The sequence below is a fragment of the Alternaria metachromatica genome, assembly GCF_023757995.1.
Source record: "Alternaria metachromatica strain BMP 0045 chromosome Unknown scaffold_20, whole genome shotgun sequence".
In the NCBI taxonomy this organism is placed as follows: Eukaryota; Fungi; Ascomycota; class Dothideomycetes; order Pleosporales; family Pleosporaceae; genus Alternaria; species Alternaria metachromatica.
Genome location: NW_026055511.1, coordinates 171,220 through 191,848, shown reverse-complemented (window position 1 = coordinate 191,848; position 20,629 = coordinate 171,220). Strand labels below are relative to the sequence as shown.

The following is a 20,629-nucleotide window of genomic DNA, read 5'->3' as shown; positions in this document are numbered from 1 at the left end:
GCTACCGTGCTTCCATCGTCAAAAAGGCTAGCTACAGGCTGGTGGTGTCGCAGATCGGTGGTCGTAGGAGTCCAGCATGGGCAGGTGCGCAAATTCTGCTCCGCTAAAGCGTCGAGAGGTCGAGGAAAGCAACTGTAGGTAGTCTACTCGATCAATCTTAGTTATAAGACCTGATTAGCTGAAGTACAGCAGTCTACGTATGATCAAGTGCCGAGCGGTAAATGCTGCAGTCAGGCACGCTGTTGAGAAGCGATAAGCTCTGGCACGTCACGGGGCAGCCTATTATTGACAAGGTTCAAGGCACCCCGTAATGACCTCTCCGATCTACACCCACTTCAGCGCATGCAATCAGCAACAGGAGGGATGCACCACATTCTAACCAAAGAGCGCTACAAGTTTGGAGGATTTCATGACTATCGGAACCCAGTCCCAGCCATGGGTTAAATGCGGACGGATGGCCCTTGGAGAGCCGCAACACGGTCCACGCGCCTGCTTAAGGGGTGATGTGATACATTTACTGCGCGCAGCACAAAATAGTTCCCAGCTGGTTTCGCCGTTGGACAAACAGCGAAGTTCGAGTCAGGGTACGGTGATAAGATGAGTTGGTTGTCCGCGCCGCAGCTTTGGAGACGACGCCACGACCCACACGGGTGTGCTAACGCCCTGCCGTGGGAACTTAAGGCTACCGAGCAGTTCTCGCGTACTTTTCACGAGCAGTATCATGGCAGATCATGACGAGGAAGCAGTCGTACGAGATCCAGGACGTGCAGCTACGTTGAAATTCACCATCGGTCTCTGCTTATGCTACACACTATGTGTAGCATGCCTTCGAGGTTATATTCGATGGAGAGCTTATAGTCTCGATGATCTGATCGTGCTACTATCAGGGGTACGTACATCGTGGTGTATTCATAACAATTCTGAGCACGACGAGAGGCCGTTACTGACAATCATGCGAATAGGTATTGGCGCTTAGTTTCTTTGGTGTCGTTTTTGCGTCCATCTCTACTGGACTCGGGCGCCCCATGACCGAGCTGGCTACTCTCTCATCCGCTATCGAGAAACTCAACAACTACGCAACGGCTGGTAACATCCTATGGGTCATATCCCTATGCGTCTCTAAGATTGCCATCGTTGCCATGTTATTGCGCACGACACAGACGAGTTTCCACAGAAGATTCCAGTACGGCGTAAGCGCCATAATCGTCGCTCAATGTCTCACATCCGTCCTCCTTCTGAATGTCGACTGCTCGGTCCACCGTGTGCTTGCGTGGGACATCACCTCCGCGCACTCCGAATGTGCCCAGAGTGAGCGACGATGGATTGCTCTCACAGCTCTGGACGTCATGACCGAGGTCCTCCTGCTCTTCCTGCCCATTCAGTTGGTGTGGGGTCTACGTATGGCCTTCCGAACCAAACTCATCGTCATATCGTCATTTTGGCTCCGAATACCGTACGTACCGCTCGCCAGCAGTGCTTTTGTATTAGCTGATCACGCGATAGAACCCTAATCTTCTCTGCTCTTCGCCAAAATGAGATACATCAACTTACGACTACATCTGATGTCTCTCTCACGGCAGCCACAGTGGTCATCTGGCAGGCTGTGGAACTATCATACTCTCTAGCGGCCGCGACGCTCGCTGCGCTCAAGCGGTTCACAGAGTCGCTCAACACTGGTTTCGGTCATGGCGAGCTTATGCGGATTCATGCCCCATCTCAAGGATACAAGCTGTCGGGTCGTGGTGTTACTTCAGGGAAAGCGAAAGCTTCACGCAAACAGGCATCTCGCCCGGATGAGCCTGAAATCTCTATGGACACCATGTCGTCTGACACCACAGCTCTGCCCCCATCTAGATTTGAACCTCGAATCGAGCAGATGAGATTGAGGCCTGAACCACTCCAAAACACAGCGACAGTCTCGTCGGCACCGCAGAACTTGGTTTTCAATAATGGGCGAGTGGACGATACAAGCTCGAAAAACAACATCATACGCCAAGAAATACAGTACTCAGTTCATTATGAGCAAGGCGCCACGATGGATAAAAATGGCAAATGAAGAATCGCCACTCCTTATCCGACACCCATTCGAAGGGAAATGGCAGGCTGAAGGGCTTTACTCGCGATTGTATCATCGCTTTATGCAGTATACTATCGCCTGGATTTGATGCTCTCACTAGGGCTTACCGCCCGTCGCTTCCCCCTATGGACCGGTATGCGGAACATCTGCTCAATGCGTTGGAAACGTTTCGACTGCGATGCGACAGCGAGACGCGCCATCATGTCTGCGACCTCAGCAATCCGGATATGCCGTCACCCAGCAACGTCTGCCATATCATGCATAGTCTGCACGAAGACCTCGGGCTGTGGGCTTTATTTACACTCAGGATTTTCAAACGCAGAAAACCTGTCCAAAGTCCGCTTCCCAAACGACGAGCGCGTAGGGACGATGTGTCGCCTACTTATATCGCTTCTTCCAGACTTCATTTCATGGATCTGATCGGCCCTCCGAATACATAAAGTACGACGAGATCTGGGTGGCAACACAAGAGGTAGGCTCTTACTGTCCGCAGGACCTTGACGCGACGCAAGGAAAGCCATCCATTAGCCGAAATTCGTACATCGGAATGATTGTAGCCTTTTCTTCTTGGTGTTCGAGCAGCGATGCGCGATTTATACTCGCTGAGATAATCCAAGCAAGGGAATCAAGGGGCTTGGAAAGTATCGGAGACGGGAGCCATGAACGTAGAAGCCTAACGCCAGTCGGATGCCGGCATCTAGTGCCCTGGATGCCTGCCCAGGTGCCTCCCAATGGCCACGTGATCGATCACAAAAGTCGGTAGCATCAATATCGAATGGATATGGATATATGGCTGATGTCCAGATGCGCCTTCGCAGGGGTATGGAGAGGTCTCTTCGAATCTTTACGCAATTTGAGCGAGGTCTCACCGCCGAAGCGTGGATCGCAAGAGGCATCGTGATATCTTCGTCCACCCTTTTCGGTGCACACAAATCTTCCAACGTCTGACTATCCTCTCGAGAATCACGGACGTTCACACAAGCTCAGAAATTCTCCTCAAGCGCAAGGCTTGCGAGGCAATGGCGTGAAGCTTAGGTACATTAGATGGCCTCCATATTGGGACTACGCTGGAAGGGGCATAGACTCGTCATTAGCGTGGGCAAGCTTCAATTACCCGACCACTCTGGCATCTGCGAACGCGAACCTCGTCACTCACATCATCCTTCCGAGCGTCGTCGTCACCACTATGTATCAGTTTCAGACTCTCCGTTACCTTCACTCTCTCACAACGCGGTCCGAACAACACAGCTAGCTGCAGCAGCGCAGGTCGTGCGCCGATACGTATGCCGTGCGCTCACAAGACCAGACGGAAGTGGTCTGCCGTCTTCCACCCGTATAGCACGAGTAACGAGATCAAACACGCTAAGATGTTATTGGTAGCACCAGGCTCCACTCGTATCATGCCATCGTGTACCAGAAGTCGTCCAGTGCAGCAAAGAAGAGTATATCCAAGACTATTTGACACGAAGACGGTCAATTGCAATGATACCGTGCATCTCCAGGCAGCTGCTACGTATTGTGCTGTCCGTTCGTGTTCTCATGTGCTCATTTTAGGCAGACGCATATACCCGGGAGTTCCCCCAACCCTCATCTTCCAGAAGCCTACCGCAAGCGCTCGTCCTGCCTCACACGACCTCCAGACCAGCATCGGAAGTCGGTAGCGAGGCTTGGCTGTATTATCGACCTGGTCTCTCGTTCGCCGTAACCTCCCATGTGGATTGCATCAGGGTAAATGCAAAATTAAAGAGCCTCCAAGATCGACCTTCATCAATTTCGACTGTCATGTGTACATTCGAGCCTTTCGAGAAGCTTTCTAGCCAAAGATTTCCGGGCTGCCTTCGTGTACCTGCTTACGTTTTACATCGGGCCGAGCCCAATCAACCCCCAATACAGCATTATCGGGGGAGAGGGCTCGCGTCATTTTACTGCAGATTTGTTGATCACTGGTGCATTGCCAAAGAGTTTATGGGCACTGTGGATGCTGCGAGGAGTTCATCTGCAACAACAGTCGGAAGACGGTTCTCCATGACCAGTGTCATATGACCCGATGAGCTGTCCAACAATACTAAACTCTTTCATATCTCGATGGGAAGCTTACGGGCTACGTAGATGATGTCGCAAACTGCCAATCATCGTCATCACGAGTGAGGCTGAGGACTAAGATCGCGGGGTAGGAGACCCGAACAATAAGCACCCCCGCAACCCCAATACGTCTCATGTAAACATTCATTTATCTACCCTGTAGGCAGGGTCCAAGCGGCTGGAGACCTACCAAGACGACTTTGAGCAACGAAAAGATAATATGACATTCGGAAGTTTGGAAGATACCCAAAGAGAGCATCCCACTGCATAATCCTAGTGGCAGTCTCATGAGGCGTTAATGTCTTTCCACAAAAGAATGCTTCATCCAAAGCTGATAGCTAGTAAAACAACGCCACCTCAAGAAACCCGGCTTTTGCCTCCCACCCAGCTGGTGCTATGTCAGTGGACCCCTACTATACTACCATGCCGCCATTGATAAATCTTCATCTAAGCCTCATATCTCAAGCGCTGATCGCACAGACCCAAACCAGAAGCTAACGTCCGCAGTCTCCGGGCCTGTTTCCTGATGAGACGGTATCTCAATGCTGAGTTGGCGCCATACTAGCAGCATACGATCCAACGCCGATATAAGAGGCTCCGCATACCCCCAAGGCTTCCAGCACCAACGCAACCAAACAAACACATTCAGACGTCAACATGAAGGGTCTTTTCTCTTTCGCAGTGGCCTCGGCCATCACTGGCGCTTTCGCTCTCCCATCTCCCGTAGAGAACGGCCCCATCACTGCTCGCCAGGCTGCAGCATGTGCCACTCCCGTTACTCTGTCCGGCAACCCCTTTGCGTCCCGATCCATCTACGCCAACAAGTTCTACTCATCCGAGGTCGTTTCTGCGGCTGCTCAGATGACCGACACTGCTATGGCGGCTAAGGCTCTCAAGGTTGCTGACGTTGGAACTTTCTTGTGGATGTGAGTTAATCTGCTCGTCCTCACAAATCTCTACTAACAGATAATCAGCGACACCCGTGAGAAGATCGCCGTCGTAGAGGATGGTATCAAAGACGTCCCCTGCAACCAGATTGCCGCACTAGTCATCTACGATCTGCCCGGTCGTGACTGTGCAGCCAAGGCCTCCAACGGTGAGCTTGCTGTTGGCGAGCTCAGCGTCTACAAGTCCGAGTACATTGACCGTAAGCGTTTTATTTCGGTTGATCACAGCCCTTACTAACGATACGCAAGCCATCGTTGCCATCTTCAAAAAGTACCCCAACACGGCCATCGCCCTCGTCATCGAGCCCGATTCGCTCCCCAACTTGGTCACCAACTCCGACCTTCAGACCTGCAAGGACTCCGCCTCTGGCTACCGCGACGGTGTCGCATACGCTCTGAAGCAGCTCAACCTGCCCAACATCGCCATGTACATCGATGCCGGTCACGGAGGCTGGCTCGGCTGGAACGACAACCTGAGTAAGCACCCTCCCACCCCCTCAATCCCATCGCATCCCTAACAACCCCTTTCCAGAGCCCGGAGCCAAAGAACTAGCCACCGTCTACAAGGCCGCAGGCAGCCCCAAGCAAGTCCGCGGTGTAGCCACCAACGTCGCCGGCTGGAACGCCTGGGACCTCTCCCCAGGAGAGTTCTCCGGCTCCTCCGACGCGCAGTACAACAAAGCGCAAAACGAGAAGAAGTACATTGAGCTCTTCTCCCCCGAGCTCAAGTCCGCAGGCATGCCCGGCCAAGCCATTGTCGACACGGGCCGCAACGGCGTCACTGGCCTGCGCGAGGAGTGGGGCAACTGGTGCAACGTCAACGGCGCTGGATTCGGTGTTCGTCCTACGAGCAACACGGGCTCTTCGCTTGTCGACTCGTTCGTCTGGGTTAAGCCTGGTGGTGAGAGCGATGGTACGAGTGATAGCTCGGCTACTAGGTACGATTCTTTCTGCGGAAAGCCCGATGCCTACCAGCCCAGTCCCGAGGCTGGTCAGTGGAACCAGGCGTACTTTGAGATGCTGGTTAAGAACGCTAAGCCGGCTTTGTAAGGCGCTGGCTTTTAAGTCACATCTCATTGGAGGAGGGCATGAGGTAGTTCGAGGACGGGGAGTGGTGCTGCCTTGTATATAGATTGATCGGTTGGTGGGAAAGAAGTCGACAGGTGGAAGTTGCGGTTCGAAAACTTCGCTTCAATTGTTTATACATCAGCGTAGTTACGGACAAAGAAATAGAACTCTCGTTTGATCAAGATCCCCACTGGCGTTTTTGAGTATTGAGAGGTAAAGTAGTAGAACACAGAATCGCATTGATGTTGTCAAGGGCGAGAGTCGTCAACGTTGTTCATTCAACCACCATGACTACGTGCGGTTTTGACTAATAAGATGTAAATTTACCCAAAAGAGTGCGCCTAATGAGTTTTCCCCCTTGCCAACCCATGTATACTTTCCAAAACTCCGCGTGCGCGCTCACAAACTAAGGTATGCTCGCTCGCTCAAACCCCATAAAACGCCATGTCTTCGCCGCGTGATGCATCGCAGTCCAAACAGTACTCTGTAACGCTCGAGTCAAGCCGTGAGGCTTTCCGTATAGTGTAGCGCATATTGAATCGTTCAAATCATTCATCTCCAATCCTCTCTTCGTTTCTATCGTCTTGTGAACTTGATGTACCCTCAATGGAAGAATGCTGTCGGCTAAGGGACCGCTCCAAATCGCGTCTTAGGCGCGTGATAGACTGTTCATCGGAGTCGTTCTAAGACATCCGCCTTCTTCTGAAAGGCTCTTCTTCTTCCTCTTCCTCCTTCTCTTCGTTCACTTGCAGCGTTAACCACGCAGCCACCAGAGCGCAGATACCGCCAAAGCGCAGCACCCAGGCTACACTCGTGTCACCTGAAGTACCCCTAGGCTTTTGTAGGAGCTTGAACATGATGGCACTGACAAGTGTTGCGATGACCTGCGGCGCTGCAATGGCGACGTTGTGGATACCCAACACAACACCAGCAGAATCGGCGCCAGAGCCGTCATCCTCTCCCTCGGCGATGAGCTGAGATTCGCGGTCGCGAGGCTTGATGATACCGCGACGGATGGCATCTCTCTTGGAGATCTCAGAGGAGATGATGGCGAACGGGGCCCAGTTGGTCACACACCAAGGAATACCGATGGCGCCGACAAGAACTGTAGCTCCCAACGTACTACGAACAAAGAAGGTGAGGACCATGAGGACGGCAAAGAGAATGTGTGAGATGAACCAGGATCGACGGAGAGTGAGCGATTTGACTTGCAACGTTTCCAACGATTTGGCGATCTTCTCCATGGTTGTGTTTGGGTTTTCCCTGCGTGCCGGACCTAGAGCAAAGTAGCCAGAGCCACCCATGGAATGTGGGGTTGTCGGTGTCATAGGCGTTGCCGGGGTTATTGGACGGTCGGGTTCTGGGGCTTGGAACGTCGGAGGAATGACGAACGGCAGGATGACAGAGGAGAAGAAGGTGGTGATAGCGAACACCAAAAGCGCTCTGGTGCCAATCCTGGTACCACTCTCCAAGATCTCGTCAATCTTGCCATCTGGCAGGTGGGGGTTCTCCTCAAAGTAGGGGTCGGCATAGATTTCGCCAACATAGGTAGTGATGTAGAAGAGAAATGGAAACCATCCAATCCAGGCAAAGAACTGCACCATGCAGACCTTCTTGATCTGGGGCGGGAGTTTCTTGACTGAGCGCGCGAGACCCCTGAAGAAGGCCATGACACCTTCCTGCTGCTCGGCCGGTGCAGTGTCAAATTGGGGATCGCGTTCCGAGCAGGTTGAGCAACTGATGCCAACAGTGATGGCCATGACAAACGAGGCGATAGCGCAGAGGACCTTGAACTGTGTGCCACCGAGCCATGGAAGGTAATCTGGCAGATTGATATAACCAGCTAGGTAACCCAAGATGTTGCCGATACCAGCCGAGCGCATCAGCCATGCATTGGCAGACTCCTGCTGATGGGTAGGGGCCACGTCGACGATATATGCTCGCACACCAGCTTGGATGACGTTGATAGCGAAATCGAGCACGTAGACGAACAAGACGGCGAAGAGCATGATGCACGTCTTGACCCCAGACGACTCTGGGTCAGCGCCGAAGAGGCCTAGGAAACCTCCGATGATTTCCCTTGCCCAGGCGAGAACCATGAGAGACACGATGGTCGCAGCAGCACCGCCGATAATGAAGGGCCTTCGCTTTCCCCAGCGCAGACGGCAGTTGTCACTCTTGAGACCGACATAGGGCTGGACAAGTACTCCGGAGAGAGGGCCGGCAATCCACACGAGAGCAAGCATCGACTTGCTCAGACCGAGCGATAGTAAGTATGGCTGCGTACAGTTAGCATAGTTCGTGGTCAAGATGGGCTGCGGTGATCCGACGGGTCATGCATGCATGGCTCACACGACCTCAGTGCCGGATCTGCATGCAGGGTCCATGTCGTCCTCATGGAGATTTGCAGCGAGAAAAAGCACTTACCGATCCGTTGGAAGTCTCTACGGACCATCCTATTTGCAGGCCGAGGCCTCCAAAGGTGAGCAAGAACAAGAACCAACTGCTCTTTGTCTCCTCGACCTGTGATTCGCCCATCCAGTCATCGTCATCGTCGTCGGGCGACAGGCTCTCCTTAAGGAGCGGGTCGTTTTCGGAGGACATTCTTTGGGGAATGATGGTGGGCGAGTTCTCGTGGATGAATTCGACGTGGGTGTGACCTTCAGTGTCTGGTCGTCCACCCATGAGCGAGTCGCGGCCAAAGGAAACGAGTTTGGGGCGTGGCTTGGGGCGGGCGGAAGTGTCGATTCTGGAGGGAGGAGAGGCACGAGGTGAAGAGGAGCGCGAGTCGCCGCCGTTGGGCCGTGAGGACGACATGATGGGGCAGGTGGCAGTCGCAACCTGATGTGGAGAGAGTGCGTGGAGTGGCCTGCGCGGGCGACGTGGTCAGCCCTGGTGGCTTACGGCTCGCTGTCAGGGTCGGCGAGATTGTGATTGGCAGCAGGCAGGGTGGGCAAGTACGAGGACGCGAGGATGCGCGGTGGAGAGATGTGGTGAGAGGCAGACTATCAACAAAAGGCGAGTGGCGCGGTGGGACTCAAGCCATGCTCCAAAGCGTATCGAGCGTGAAAGAGGCGCTAGTGGGAGCGCTGGGGCTGCGGCGGCGATCGATCTCGAATCTCGACCAAAGTTCACAATCGGCGCTGCTCAAAGAGACGGCGGAGGGGCGGGCAGCAGGCAGGTCTATAATGGGCGGGGAGTCACGATCAGGTTCGAGGCGGTGTAGGTCATGTGGGTGCCAGCCGTGTGCGGTAGGCTTGGTGAAGGGTCTAGCAGGTCTTGCAGGTGATTCTGGGTAGATGTCATGCAGGCGTGCTAGCCAGTGTGCGTGCCATGACGTCGTCCCATGAGCGGTTCTGAGACCCTCGTCGATGGCGCTAGGCCCAACCAAGGCTGGTGCTCGCTGGAACGGCAGCCGAGACATGGAGACACCTGGACGCTGTGCGAAGGCAGCGACGCGTCTGCAAGAGCCTCACCAGTCGCCATATCGCCAGCCTCGCATCGCATCGCTATTCTACGCTGCCAGACCTGCCTCCAGCGCGCCTCGCCCTGCCCGGACACGCCCGACGCCGCTCCGCCCTGAACTCCTTGCGCAACGTTGCCCCAGGCTCCGTCTCATCCAGGCAGCCCCAGGACCAGCATCCAACGCCCAGCAGCCACCTGCAACTTCGACATACACGCCCGCAACCCCCGCGCAATTCTCCTGCGACACCGTACACACTTCCGCTGTTGATGACCGCCCGGCCTTGAGTCCACCATGGCGTCCATAATGGGCTGGTGGGCAGTCGGCCAGCTACTCAGTATGCGCCCTCGACTCCTCTAATCTGACACGCCCGGCATATATACTGACTGTTGACGGCAGAGCGCGATGCATCCGACGCAGACCCGGACGGTCAGTTCCCCGCTCCACACACACACGGCGATCCCATCTCTAATGCGCGCCAACAGACGAGCCAGAGGCGGGCCAGAAGGAGATATTCACATCGTGGGCCCTGTCCATCCTGATTATGCTCCTCATAATCGCCCTCTTCACGAGCTACATACTGCACACGCGGAAGATCCAGGCCGTCCATGAGACAGTCCTCTCTATTTTTGCTGGTACGTCGTTCCCACACCACCCTCCGCGGCTGCTTGGGCCCTTCCGCACGCTTGGCGTCCGTTGAGACAAGCTCGGCGTAGTGTGCATGGGCAAGGCCACAGATTCCGATCACTTGCAGCCCGAAGCCCATCACCCGACTAATTGTGGGGTAACCTGCAATATCCACCTGCGATGTCGCCTAGTCCATCTCGTAATCCAATCGCGCTATGATGCTCGCTAACGCCCTTCAGGCATGGTCGTTGGCCTGCTGCTGCGCCTGACAGCAGTCGCTTCCGTCCGAGATGTCGTAAGTTTCGACTACCAGATGTTCTTCAACTTGCTCCTGCCTCCCATCATCCTCTCGGCTGGCTATGAACTCCACCAAGGCAATTTCTTCCGACACATTGGAACCATTCTCACCTTTGCCTTTGCCGGCTCTTTCATATCCGCCCTAGTCCTTGGCATCATCCTGTTCCTGTGGACCAGAATACCTCTCGATGGCTTCAAGATCAACTTCGTCGAGGCCATGTCTGTTGGCGCTACCCTCTCGGCCACTGATCCCGTTACCATCCTTGCCATATTCGATACGTACAAAGTAGAGCCCAAGCTATACACCATCATCTTTGGCGAGTCCATTCTCAACGATGCCATCGCCATCGTCGTCTTTGAGACTGCACAAAAGTACAAGGACGGTGCTGAGTCTTTGGGCTTCATGAGCCTCTTTGAAGCCGTAGGCATTTTCCTCGGCGTCTTCTTCGGAAGTCTGTTTATAGGTGTCATGGTCGGCATTGGCGTGTCTCTGATGCTCAAGTTCACCTATGTTAGGCGCTTCCCCAAGACTGAGAGCTGTCTCATCATACTCACCGCATACTTGACATACTTTCTGTCCAATGCCATCCACATGTCTGGTAAGTCTTCACCGGCTTCCCTCTCCGGCTGTCTGCTAATCAGCCTGCAGGTATCGTCTCTTTGCTGTTTTGTGGTATCTGCATGAAGCATTACGCTTACCACAACATGTCCAGACGGACCCAGTTAACCACCAAGTTTGTCTTCCAGGTTACCTCCCAGATTTCAGAGAACTTCATCTTCATCTACTTAGGCTTGTCCCTCTTCACTGACGACAAGCTCGATTACAAGCCCCTCTTCATCTTGATTACCGTATTCGGCATTTGCGCCGCTCGCTGGTGCGCAGTGTTTCCTCTTTCAAGGCTCATCAACTCTGTCACAAGATATCGCCAGCGCCGCCGCGGCGACGAAGTTGCGGAAGAGATTCCTTATCCTCACCAGGTCATGATCTACTGGGCAGGCCTGCGTGGTGCTGTAGGTGTTGCGCTTGCTGCAGGTCTCACAGGTAACAACGGCGACACACTGCGAGCCACAGTTCTTGTCGTAGTCGTTCTGACTGTCATCATCTTCGGCGGTACCACTGCACGCATGCTAGAGATTTTGGGTATCCGCACTGGTGTAGTCGAAGAGATTGACAGCGATGACGAGTTTGACATTGAGGTCGTTAATGGCGGCACCTACACACGCAAACAGGGTCAGGCTTATGGCAACACCCCACGTCCTGGGCAAAATGGCTTCTCACTCAACAATGTCAACGGACCCGACGCTACCTACTCTAGCGGATCAGTTAGTCGAAGTAGTCCACCCACACGACCAAACGGCGCTATGCGACGCAACTCGAGCCATCCACGTGCTAGAGACGGCGCAGACCAAAGTCTCCTCAGCCCAGCTGATAGCGGCTCTGCTGATGAAGATGACATCGACCTTGACCTTCCTCCCAGCGCACGCCGCTCGCCGAACCGCGGCCCGTCGCCATTAATGGGCGACCCATCCCCGTACCCGACATCAGGCATAAGGCCGGTCGGCTCTGCGGCCGAGGGCTCAAGTAGGGTTGCGACTGCCACAGGTGCAGTGAAGCAGCTCTTCAACGAGATCAGCCACGATCCTGCAAACGCCTTCAAGCAGATCGATGACGGCTTCCTCAAACCACATCTGCTCCTAGACCAGGGCAAAGGTCCAGGGCCTGGTAATGTTTGATTGTATGAGTAGAGGGATGGGAAACAAGCATTCGTGGCGTTTGAGTCATCTTTGGGATTAGGAGCTAGCGACTTTGATCGCCTGGCGCATAGCGTAGCACGACTTGTTGAGTCATGATGGAGCGCTGTCACCGCTACTTTGGTTCTCAGAGTCGAACCGTATTTCATGTAGACTGAAATCATAACACACATCACGGTGCACGAAGAGAGCGAGTTCGAAATCGAATACCAACGATATTCACTATAGTAAAGGAAGATTGGGAATCAAAAATACCTCATAACGTCCTGATTTCTCCAAACCGAACACGAGAATAATAAAACAACACAATTGTCTCCAGAGCCCTTTGCCGATTTTACCCACCACCCACTTGCCTTCTCTATGGATCAATGATGAAATCAAGTGAATGGCGTTATGTATTCATCCTTGATCAAGAGGCCACGACCTTCCTAAGGTCCAGGATACCTGTCAAACCTAATGCAAGTCAGCATTTTGAGCTTTTGGATAGGGAAATGTGAGTGGACAAGTGACTTACCTCCAGATACGCGCACGCATATCGCCACTACCGGTAGCGAAGACGCCTCCTGTGGGGCTGGGAGCTACGGAAATAACTGGAAAAGGCAACGTTAGTAACACAATAAACGCAAAGACATATCAAGCTTACCGGAGTTCTTGTGTCCCTGCAACATGAGCTGCGCGACACCAGTGTGAGGGTCCCAGAACTGGACACCGCGGTCCTTGGAACCACTCAGTACCCAGTCACCGTGTGGGGTAAGGGCAACGCTGAGCACAAAGTCCTTGTGGCCCTCGAAAGTGCGGATGCACTTGCCGGTTGGTTGGTGGCCGCCTGGGACGAAGCGGTTGTTGGTGGATAGCTCCCACATCTTGATCGTCTTATCGAGACTGCCACTGACGAGCCTGTTGCCCGAAGGAGCAAAAGCCACACTGTAGACACTATCCTTGTGACCGTGCTCGCCTTCGAGACGGACGACAAGCTGGCCGGTCTGAATATCCCACACGCGGACGCTCTTGTCGAGAGATCCAGCGGCGACGTAGAGGTTGTCGGGGGAGATGGCCACGGTGGTGACACCGTCCTCAATGGAGAAGTTGGACACTTGCATATTGGACTCGAGGTCCCAGAGACGGACACTGCGATCGCCACTACCAGATGCAATGATCTTGCCGTTCCTGGCAAAGTCCAGGGAGTAAATGTCCTGCTCGTGTCCAGTGAACTGGTGCTTGATGGTGCGGGTAGCGATGTCCCAGACCTGGCTCAATGTTAGTCATGATTGATAGAGCGAGTCAGGATTAAACTTACCCTAATGACCTTGTCCTCAGCACCGGTTGCAAGGTACTGGCCGCTGGGACTGAAGCAGACGCTTCGGATGTACAGATCGCCGTCCTCGGGCAGGCTTCCATCCTGAAGATGCGCGACAGGGTTTCCAGTCTCGACATCGAAAATCTGGGCTGAACGGTTGCAACCTGTCGCAACCCACCTTCCGTCCAAGCTGAAGCGTACGCAGCAGACGACACTTTGATGGGGTAAGTTGTGGATCAAGTCAACATCAAGCACACGTCTTGAACGAGGGTTGAAGACAGCGAACCAATCGCTGCCCTCCTTCTTCAGGTTCTCTGGCAACTGCTCAATGTCTAGATCAGCCAAGACGTTGCTCTGGCTGAGAGGGATGTGGTTGGGCGCCATCAAGGCACTCGGCTGCTGATGGTGGGGAGGAGGAGTCGGTCGCGGGACTTGAGGCGATCCGGGGTAGGGTGCAGGGTTGTTCTGCTGAGGAGTGGCGGGATTGGGTGGGCCGTTGGGGGGACCGCGGGCAGGACCTGGACGCTTAGCACCAGGTGAGGCAGTGGGCTGTGGAGGCTGACCATAACCTGCGATGTGTTAGCCAAGACGAGGGCGGAAGCATGGAGTCTTTGACGCTTACCATTGACAGATGGACCCTGCTGGTAGCCACCAAAGTGCTGTGGCGGACCAGGAGCAGGGTTCAGTCCTGGGGGGCCTTGGGGTCCTCCCAGCTGTGGCGGCATGCCATGGCCCTGGGGCGGCTCCTGTGGAGGAGGCGCCAGTCCCGGACCACCTTGGGCAGCACTGCCTGCCATTATGCCGCCGAACAGGTTACTAGGCCCGTGGCCGATCTGAGGCGGCTGAGGCTGCGAGGGGCCGTGGTGCTGCGAGTTCTGGCTGGGGCCGCCGCGAGCCTCGAGTTCGCGCTCCAGCTGGGCGATGCGCTCCTCGTATCTAGCACGGGGGTCAGCATCCAAAGCGCAGCCTGAGGGAAGCTGGGGGCCGTAGTGTGTGGGCGACTTGCGCGAGGTGCTTACTTTGCTTTCATCTGGTTGTGTGACTGCTCGAGCGAGTAGACCTTGCCGCGGATCAACTCAATCTCTTGGATGTGACGCGTGACTGCGAAAACTAGTTAGCAGCTGTGAGCCCGATGCGACAAAAGACAGTCGAGGCCATGCGCAGAAAGTTTGCTCGCCCGGTCCTTGGATACCGCACGGCAACTGCTTCCCTTCGCGGCTGGATAGCATGTGCAAAACTCACTTTGGCCTTCGGCATCGACACTGCGCTGGGACTCGGCTTCGAACTCGGTCTTGATGTTGTCGAGCAGCTCGTTGAGGCGCTGGGCTGGGCCCGTCTGGGGAGGCATGACCGCCCGGGGAGGGTAGTGGTTCATGCTGGCGGCGGGATCGCGCGTCCGGGAGAGGGTGCGAAGATGGGCTGGCCGTCTGCTTCGCGTTGTGCGCTATTGAGACGCGAGCAACAGGGCGCGGTATGCGACGACGTCGGGTGGGAGCCTGGCGGTCGCAAGGCTGTGGGCGCACAGCTGGCACGAGCTATCTGGGCTGGTACACGTCTACGGGGCCGGCCCTCTGGTGGGCGCGACGGGTGTCGGATGGATAAACGGTGGATGGGGGCAGATAGGGATGCAAACGGGTGAGATGGTGTCGTGGCTGTGAGATCGCTGAGGTTTGAGCGCAAGATGGGTGGGTCGCCGTGGTTGGTGCTTTTGCTTGGCTTGCACGGAGGAAGAGGCGTTTCAAATCCGGCAGGCGGGAAACATGGCCATCTGGAGCGCTTGCGCCGACATGGCACCAGTTCCGCTACGACTCTCTGTTCCCAGGACGTCGACATCGGCATGTGCATCCACGATACTCTCTTTTCCACCCCCAAACTTGCATGTCTCCGCCCAAGACTCTCGACAGCATCCCTTCTCCCATCCGCGTCGCTCGCTCCGCTCCACCCCATCCAGCCGGACCCTTGTGCTTGCTCGCGCTAGTGCTGCCGTTCCCGCCGCGCTACACTGCATTGAGCCAAGCTGCATATCGCACGTGTTTGTCCTCTTTCGGCCGCGATCGCTTTTCTTTCCCACCTTACATCAGCACTCACATTCGTACACTCAGGCGGCCTTGTCCACACAATGACTTGCCACCCCCACGATGCTTTCTTCTTTGTTCAGCGATAGCGGGACTATCAGGCCTAGTCCACCTAGCGGCTGCGCTTGAGTAATTGAACTACACGGAAAAAGTGTTGCATGCGCATACGGGCTAGTGATCGTGGCATGAGCATCACGATGTGTTCTAGCCAGTTGTGCATCTATTTCATTGCAAGTGTCCTCGGAAGATCGACTCTGCATACATCGTTCGGTGTTTCTGTGGCTTCCAGAGTCATGCAACTTGTTAGAGCCCGAGACTAGTTTTCGTCTTCAATGTTGCATTCCTCCTTCTGCCCGCAGCACCACTTGTTCACACTGAACAACGTCGTCCCCCATTTCTGGCTTACGAGCAGCGCTGGTTTCACATATAATCACGATGGTTACACGACTACACGACGCGTTTGGCGGCTGAATTATACCCATGGCACGGGGCCACTCGACCACCCCCGCGCTGCCGGTGGTACCATGTCTGATTCGCCCCAGACAGCCACAGAAAACTCGTTCATGTCAAACGACGCACTCATCCACTGCATCGAGAACAACACGGCAGATCCAGCATCACGGTCCTCCTCGTCGTTGTGGCCATTGTGTCATGGCTACCCGACGAAACCGTAGCTGCTAGCCCTTCCATTCGTAGTTACGACGCGTGGGAAGTCCCTAGCGCTGTCGCGTAAGCCATCTCGTGCGGAATGCTCACCTCACCAGATCTCGTCCCGCAACCAGGACTATCGTCGTATCACGCCATTCTCCCGTGTATTTGCCTTTGCCTGCTGGCTGCCACGCCTAACACGCCTTGTGATCTTCCGCCTTCCTAGTCACCGCTTCCAACAGCCAACGCCATGCGTTCCTTCAATGCGCGCCTGTCACTCACTGGCCGCCATCAATCGCCACTTATACCCGGTGTAATGTTCATGATGCGCTTAGCATGCACGCAATCGCCATGAATGCTTCAATGGCTGTGGCAATCACCGCCTACTGCATTGTGAAGCCCCCATGCTCGCCATATAAGCTGCCTGCCTGCTTCTTTCCAATACAAATCGACATTCCTCCTCCTCATACATTACTATTGATTGCCATTTGCTATCAATTAACTAATCACTACCTCAACTATCCTCTACCGTTCTGTTCAGACGCCCCCCGACATTAGTGTTCATCATGTCGCTACAGGGTGATGAGATTGCCGAGCAGCGGCCCACTTACCGACGTCTAGCGACTGCCGAGCGACGTCAGATCAGCATCAGGGCGTTCAAGTCCTCGGATTCACTCTACAAACTCAAGGAACAGAAGGGTACTCTTGAGGCTGCTGTCGAGGTCAGTACTACCATTCTTCAATTGCAAACCTTTTGATTAACATGTGGACATGGCAGCCCCTTTACGCAGGCCTTGCTGTCGCTCAGTCTGACGATGGCGACTTTCGCTACTGCATTGCTTTGCATGATGGAACCTATACCATTAACTGTGAGAGCAAATCTCTGGGGCTATCCGGAGATGCAGGCGAGGGCAACTCATCGAACGAATCATCGCGAGTTGGATCAGGAGTCTCCACACCCATGTCTGTAGGTGATGTTTCCGAAGCTCTATCAAAAGCCTTCATCGGATTTCTCAACGACTACCGCGAGGAGAATCTTTCCAAGCCCATGGGTGCTACTCTGACCACGCAACTGGCTACTTTGAGTCCACACCTGGCCGTACGCCTATGGACTGAACTAGACATCATACCATTCATCTTTCCGGCCGACGCTAAAGACAAGGAAGAGCCATCGATACCCCTAGATCAAGAAGCCGAACACATGGCGAGAAAGACAGTGAAGCAATTCAACGTCAAGGGTGAGTTACCCGTTCAGATGGGTCATCGTCGTCAGGTTTTGGTTGATCTCGACAACCACGTGCACATCGCCGAGCGCGAAAGCTACGATTCTACTGTCAGGATGGACACTACAGGAGCTGCAACGATGCATTACGCCAACTCACTCAAGAAGAGAAGGACCAAGATTGCCTTCTTCAACAGCACAGCACAAGGCGGAGGGGTCGCTCTCATGAGGCACGCTCTGATGAGATATCTGGCTCTTCTCGGGGTCGACTGCAAATGGTACGTTCCATACGGAAAGACCGACATCTTCAGGATCACCAAAGACAACCATAATATTCTTCAGGGTGTCGCCACAGCGGGCGAGCGTTTGACCAAGAAGAAGATGGCCGATCTTGATGACTGGGTTGTCGAAGAGGCTGACAAGTGTCGTTGGGTCGAGCACGGCGGCCCGCTCTCATCTCGCGAGAAGGGTGGTGCCGATGTGATCATTGTCGATGATCCTCAGATGCCGAGCCTTGTCAAGATTGCGAAGGAGCGAGACTCCAGGTATGTACTCCCGAATTGCTCACTAAGTCATCCAAGATGCCTTTTATACTAACTTTATCGTCTAGTCGCCCAGTCATTTTCCGCAGTCATATCCAGGTCCGAGCTGACCTAGCTGACGAAGAAGGTACCGCTACCTCCGAGGTATGGAACTGGATCTGGAACCACGTCAAAGATTGTGATGTCTTCGTCAGCCATCCCGTGCGAGCATTTGTGCCCGAGGTTGTAACCCCAGAGAAAGTGGGCTACCTGCCTGCCACTACCGACTGGCTAGATGGCCTGAACAAGCACATGCACCCCTGGGACGAGCAGTATTACATCCACGAGCTCAAGGTCCAGTGCTTTTCAGCTGGTATGCGTCAGCTCGCTCATCCGGATCGCAAATACATCGTCCAAATCGCTCGCTTCGACCCAGCGAAGGGTATCCCAGACGTACTCGCATCATACGCACTCTTGCGCAAGGTGTACATGAAAGACACGCCCCTTGTAGACATCCCCCAGCTCGTCATAGCTGGCCATGGTGCCGTCGACGATCCAGATGCTACTCGGATCTTCAAGGAAACCGAGACTGCTCTCAACGGGGAGTTCAACGAGTTCAAGGACGACGTCATCATCATGCGTATCGGACCATCCGACCAGATGCTCAACGCACTCATGTCCTGCGCTCATGTCGCCCTCCAGCTCTCCACACGCGAAGGCTTCGAAGTCAAGGTCAGCGAAGCGCTCCACAAGGGCACGCCTATCATCGCTACTCTCGCTGGTGGTATCCCTCTGCAGGTTCAGGATGGAAAGTCTGGTTTCCTGGTTAAGCCTGGTGATCACGACGCTGTTGCCAAGCACTTGTATGATCTCTTCACTGATTCGGAACTTCACTCGACTATGTCGGAGTATGCGAGTAAGCATGTTAGTGATGAGGTCAGCACCGTGGGCAATGCGCTGGCTTGGCTGTATCTGGCCGATGAGTTATCCAAGGGGGAGCATGTCGCACCTGACGGCCGATGGATCAACGATATGGCGAGGGAGAAGGCGGGTATTCCGTATCAGAAGGATGAGGATATCTTGGTCCGTGATGTGAGCTTGACGAACTGAGTGTGGATGTCTTGGAGATTCACTATAGATGGGCGATGAGCATGAGAGACATGTTATGTAATACCCTCGTCAGAAGCTACGATGATCAGTCCGAATTCACGGTTGACAGTGCAGATTAATTTCATAAGTAAACAAGCACTGCACAGAGCGACGGATGACGATGTGTTCTTTGGTCAGAGTAAGGCATTGCCTTCAGTATTGGGTTGTCTGTGCAATTCCAAATCATATTTCATATTACTTTTGTGCTGACTTTTGAAATGACCTCTGCTTTCTTAATTCGACTTTTGAATCTTTCCTATGCTTGCTTTTGTTTTCTCGCATCGTGTTCCCTACTTGATGTCTCCTCCGTACAAATGTATCAGGCCTGCATCCATGACGAGCTTTCCTATCATCTCCCTCGATTCTTGACCCTTGTACGCACCGAATCACAGTTCTTTCAACATCTGCACGTGCTGTTCCCAATCGTCTCTAGACAGATCGTGAACCACGTAATTCCAGTGATTCGATGGTTTTCCGGCGACGATCCTCCAGTTGTCTAAGCGGAAACCTTTCTCTAGTTGTGGGCTGATTATAGCATCGATGCGAATACTGGCGCTATAACCTTCGTCAAGCCGACTCGGGTTAGGATCAATAGCGAAGCCGTGGCAGAGACGCTTAACAAAATCAGAGATGCCATCCCGATTCCACCCCATACCGCGATAATCCAGTTGGGATATCGCAATGGTGACTTCGACATCAGCAGATGCAGTGTCGACTGGGCGCAAACGAACGATTTCCCTAAGGTACGAGCTGCAAGTGAAGAAGAATTGCGATTTCGGGTCGGATGACCGGGTATAAGCGGATGCTTCTTCAAGGGAAATGGCGACGCAGTCACCAAAGTCATGCTGAATCCAATTGGTAGTTGTCCAGTCCATGCGAAAACGTACTGGCTCCTTCACTATTTTCTGGAGTTTCTGAGCAATGATGGGTGTAGCTTCTTGATTGACCAGGCGGCAAGTTCCCCGGATTGACATTGACAGAACACGTCGGTACATGACGAGTTTACCATTGCCTTGCGAAGAGCCTGCAAAGGAGAGATACGTAGTCAGTAAAAGTCTCACGTGCGCTTTGTACGGCCGGAACTTACTGTCATCTTGTTTGATATGGACGTTGGGGGGGTCGTATCTTGTCGTGGGTTCCCACTTTTCTTTCCTTGTCGCTACGTCGATGGCTTCGTAGACCATGCAGCGCAGCTCAGCAGGGAGATCGAGGAAGCGGAATGGTCGAGCTGACATGGTGACCGTACGTGGAAGATTGAGTTGTTGAAGTTGTTGAGAATGAAGGTAGGTGGAAGACGAGGATTGTAAGTGAGGTCAAATTGACGTTGGGAGAAGAGAGAGAGTAGGTCGCGATAAAGATTTAAGTATCGGAGCCACTAACGCGTACGGAAGTGACGTGTGGGGA

At 54.0% G+C, this 20,629-nt stretch overlaps 7 protein-coding genes across 7 annotated transcripts; 4 read left to right on the top strand and 3 right to left on the bottom strand.

Moving 5' to 3' along the window:
* Positions 1–1,025: 1,025 nt before the first annotated feature.
* Positions 1,026–2,056, top strand: J4E83_007777 (uncharacterized protein; the record flags this gene model as incomplete). Its single annotated transcript, XM_049334676.1, has 2 exons — positions 1,026–1,453; positions 1,504–2,056. The coding sequence occupies 2 exons, from the start codon at positions 1,026–1,028 to the stop codon at positions 2,054–2,056; spliced, it is 981 nt and encodes a 326-aa protein (XP_049186165.1).
* Positions 2,057–4,816: 2,760 nt separating this feature from the next.
* Positions 4,817–6,156, top strand: CEL6C (1,4-beta-D-glucan cellobiohydrolase cel6c; the record flags this gene model as incomplete). Its single annotated transcript, XM_049334675.1, has 4 exons — positions 4,817–5,085; positions 5,134–5,306; positions 5,356–5,583; positions 5,639–6,156. 4 exons carry the CDS (start codon positions 4,817–4,819, stop codon positions 6,154–6,156), a joined length of 1,188 nt encoding a protein of 395 aa, XP_049186164.1.
* A 701-nt stretch (positions 6,157–6,857) lies between these two features.
* Positions 6,858–8,991, bottom strand: J4E83_007775 (uncharacterized protein; the record flags this gene model as incomplete). The annotated part of the gene is made up of 2 exons (XM_049334674.1): positions 6,858–8,453; positions 8,602–8,991. The coding sequence occupies 2 exons, from the start codon at positions 8,989–8,991 to the stop codon at positions 6,858–6,860; spliced, it is 1,986 nt and encodes a 661-aa protein (XP_049186163.1).
* A 940-nt stretch (positions 8,992–9,931) lies between these two features.
* On the top strand, positions 9,932–12,295 carry J4E83_007774 (uncharacterized protein; the record flags this gene model as incomplete). Its single annotated transcript, XM_049334673.1, has 5 exons — positions 9,932–9,974; positions 10,037–10,066; positions 10,123–10,272; positions 10,504–11,160; positions 11,211–12,295. The coding sequence occupies 5 exons, from the start codon at positions 9,932–9,934 to the stop codon at positions 12,293–12,295; spliced, it is 1,965 nt and encodes a 654-aa protein (XP_049186162.1).
* A 446-nt stretch (positions 12,296–12,741) lies between these two features.
* J4E83_007773 (uncharacterized protein) lies at positions 12,742–14,985 on the bottom strand (the record flags this gene model as incomplete). The annotated part of the gene is made up of 7 exons (XM_049334672.1): positions 12,742–12,766; positions 12,828–12,903; positions 12,957–13,560; positions 13,611–14,179; positions 14,233–14,546; positions 14,630–14,711; positions 14,853–14,985. The coding sequence occupies 7 exons, from the start codon at positions 14,983–14,985 to the stop codon at positions 12,742–12,744; spliced, it is 1,803 nt and encodes a 600-aa protein (XP_049186161.1).
* A 1,914-nt stretch (positions 14,986–16,899) lies between these two features.
* J4E83_007772 (uncharacterized protein) lies at positions 16,900–19,186 on the top strand (the record flags this gene model as incomplete). The annotated part of the gene is made up of 3 exons (XM_049334671.1): positions 16,900–17,055; positions 17,112–18,100; positions 18,166–19,186. The coding sequence occupies 3 exons, from the start codon at positions 16,900–16,902 to the stop codon at positions 19,184–19,186; spliced, it is 2,166 nt and encodes a 721-aa protein (XP_049186160.1).
* Positions 19,187–19,611: 425 nt separating this feature from the next.
* J4E83_007771 (uncharacterized protein) lies at positions 19,612–20,460 on the bottom strand (the record flags this gene model as incomplete). The annotated part of the gene is made up of 2 exons (XM_049334670.1): positions 19,612–20,249; positions 20,313–20,460. 2 exons carry the CDS (start codon positions 20,458–20,460, stop codon positions 19,612–19,614), a joined length of 786 nt encoding a protein of 261 aa, XP_049186159.1.
* Between the last annotated feature and the right edge of the window lie 169 nt (positions 20,461–20,629).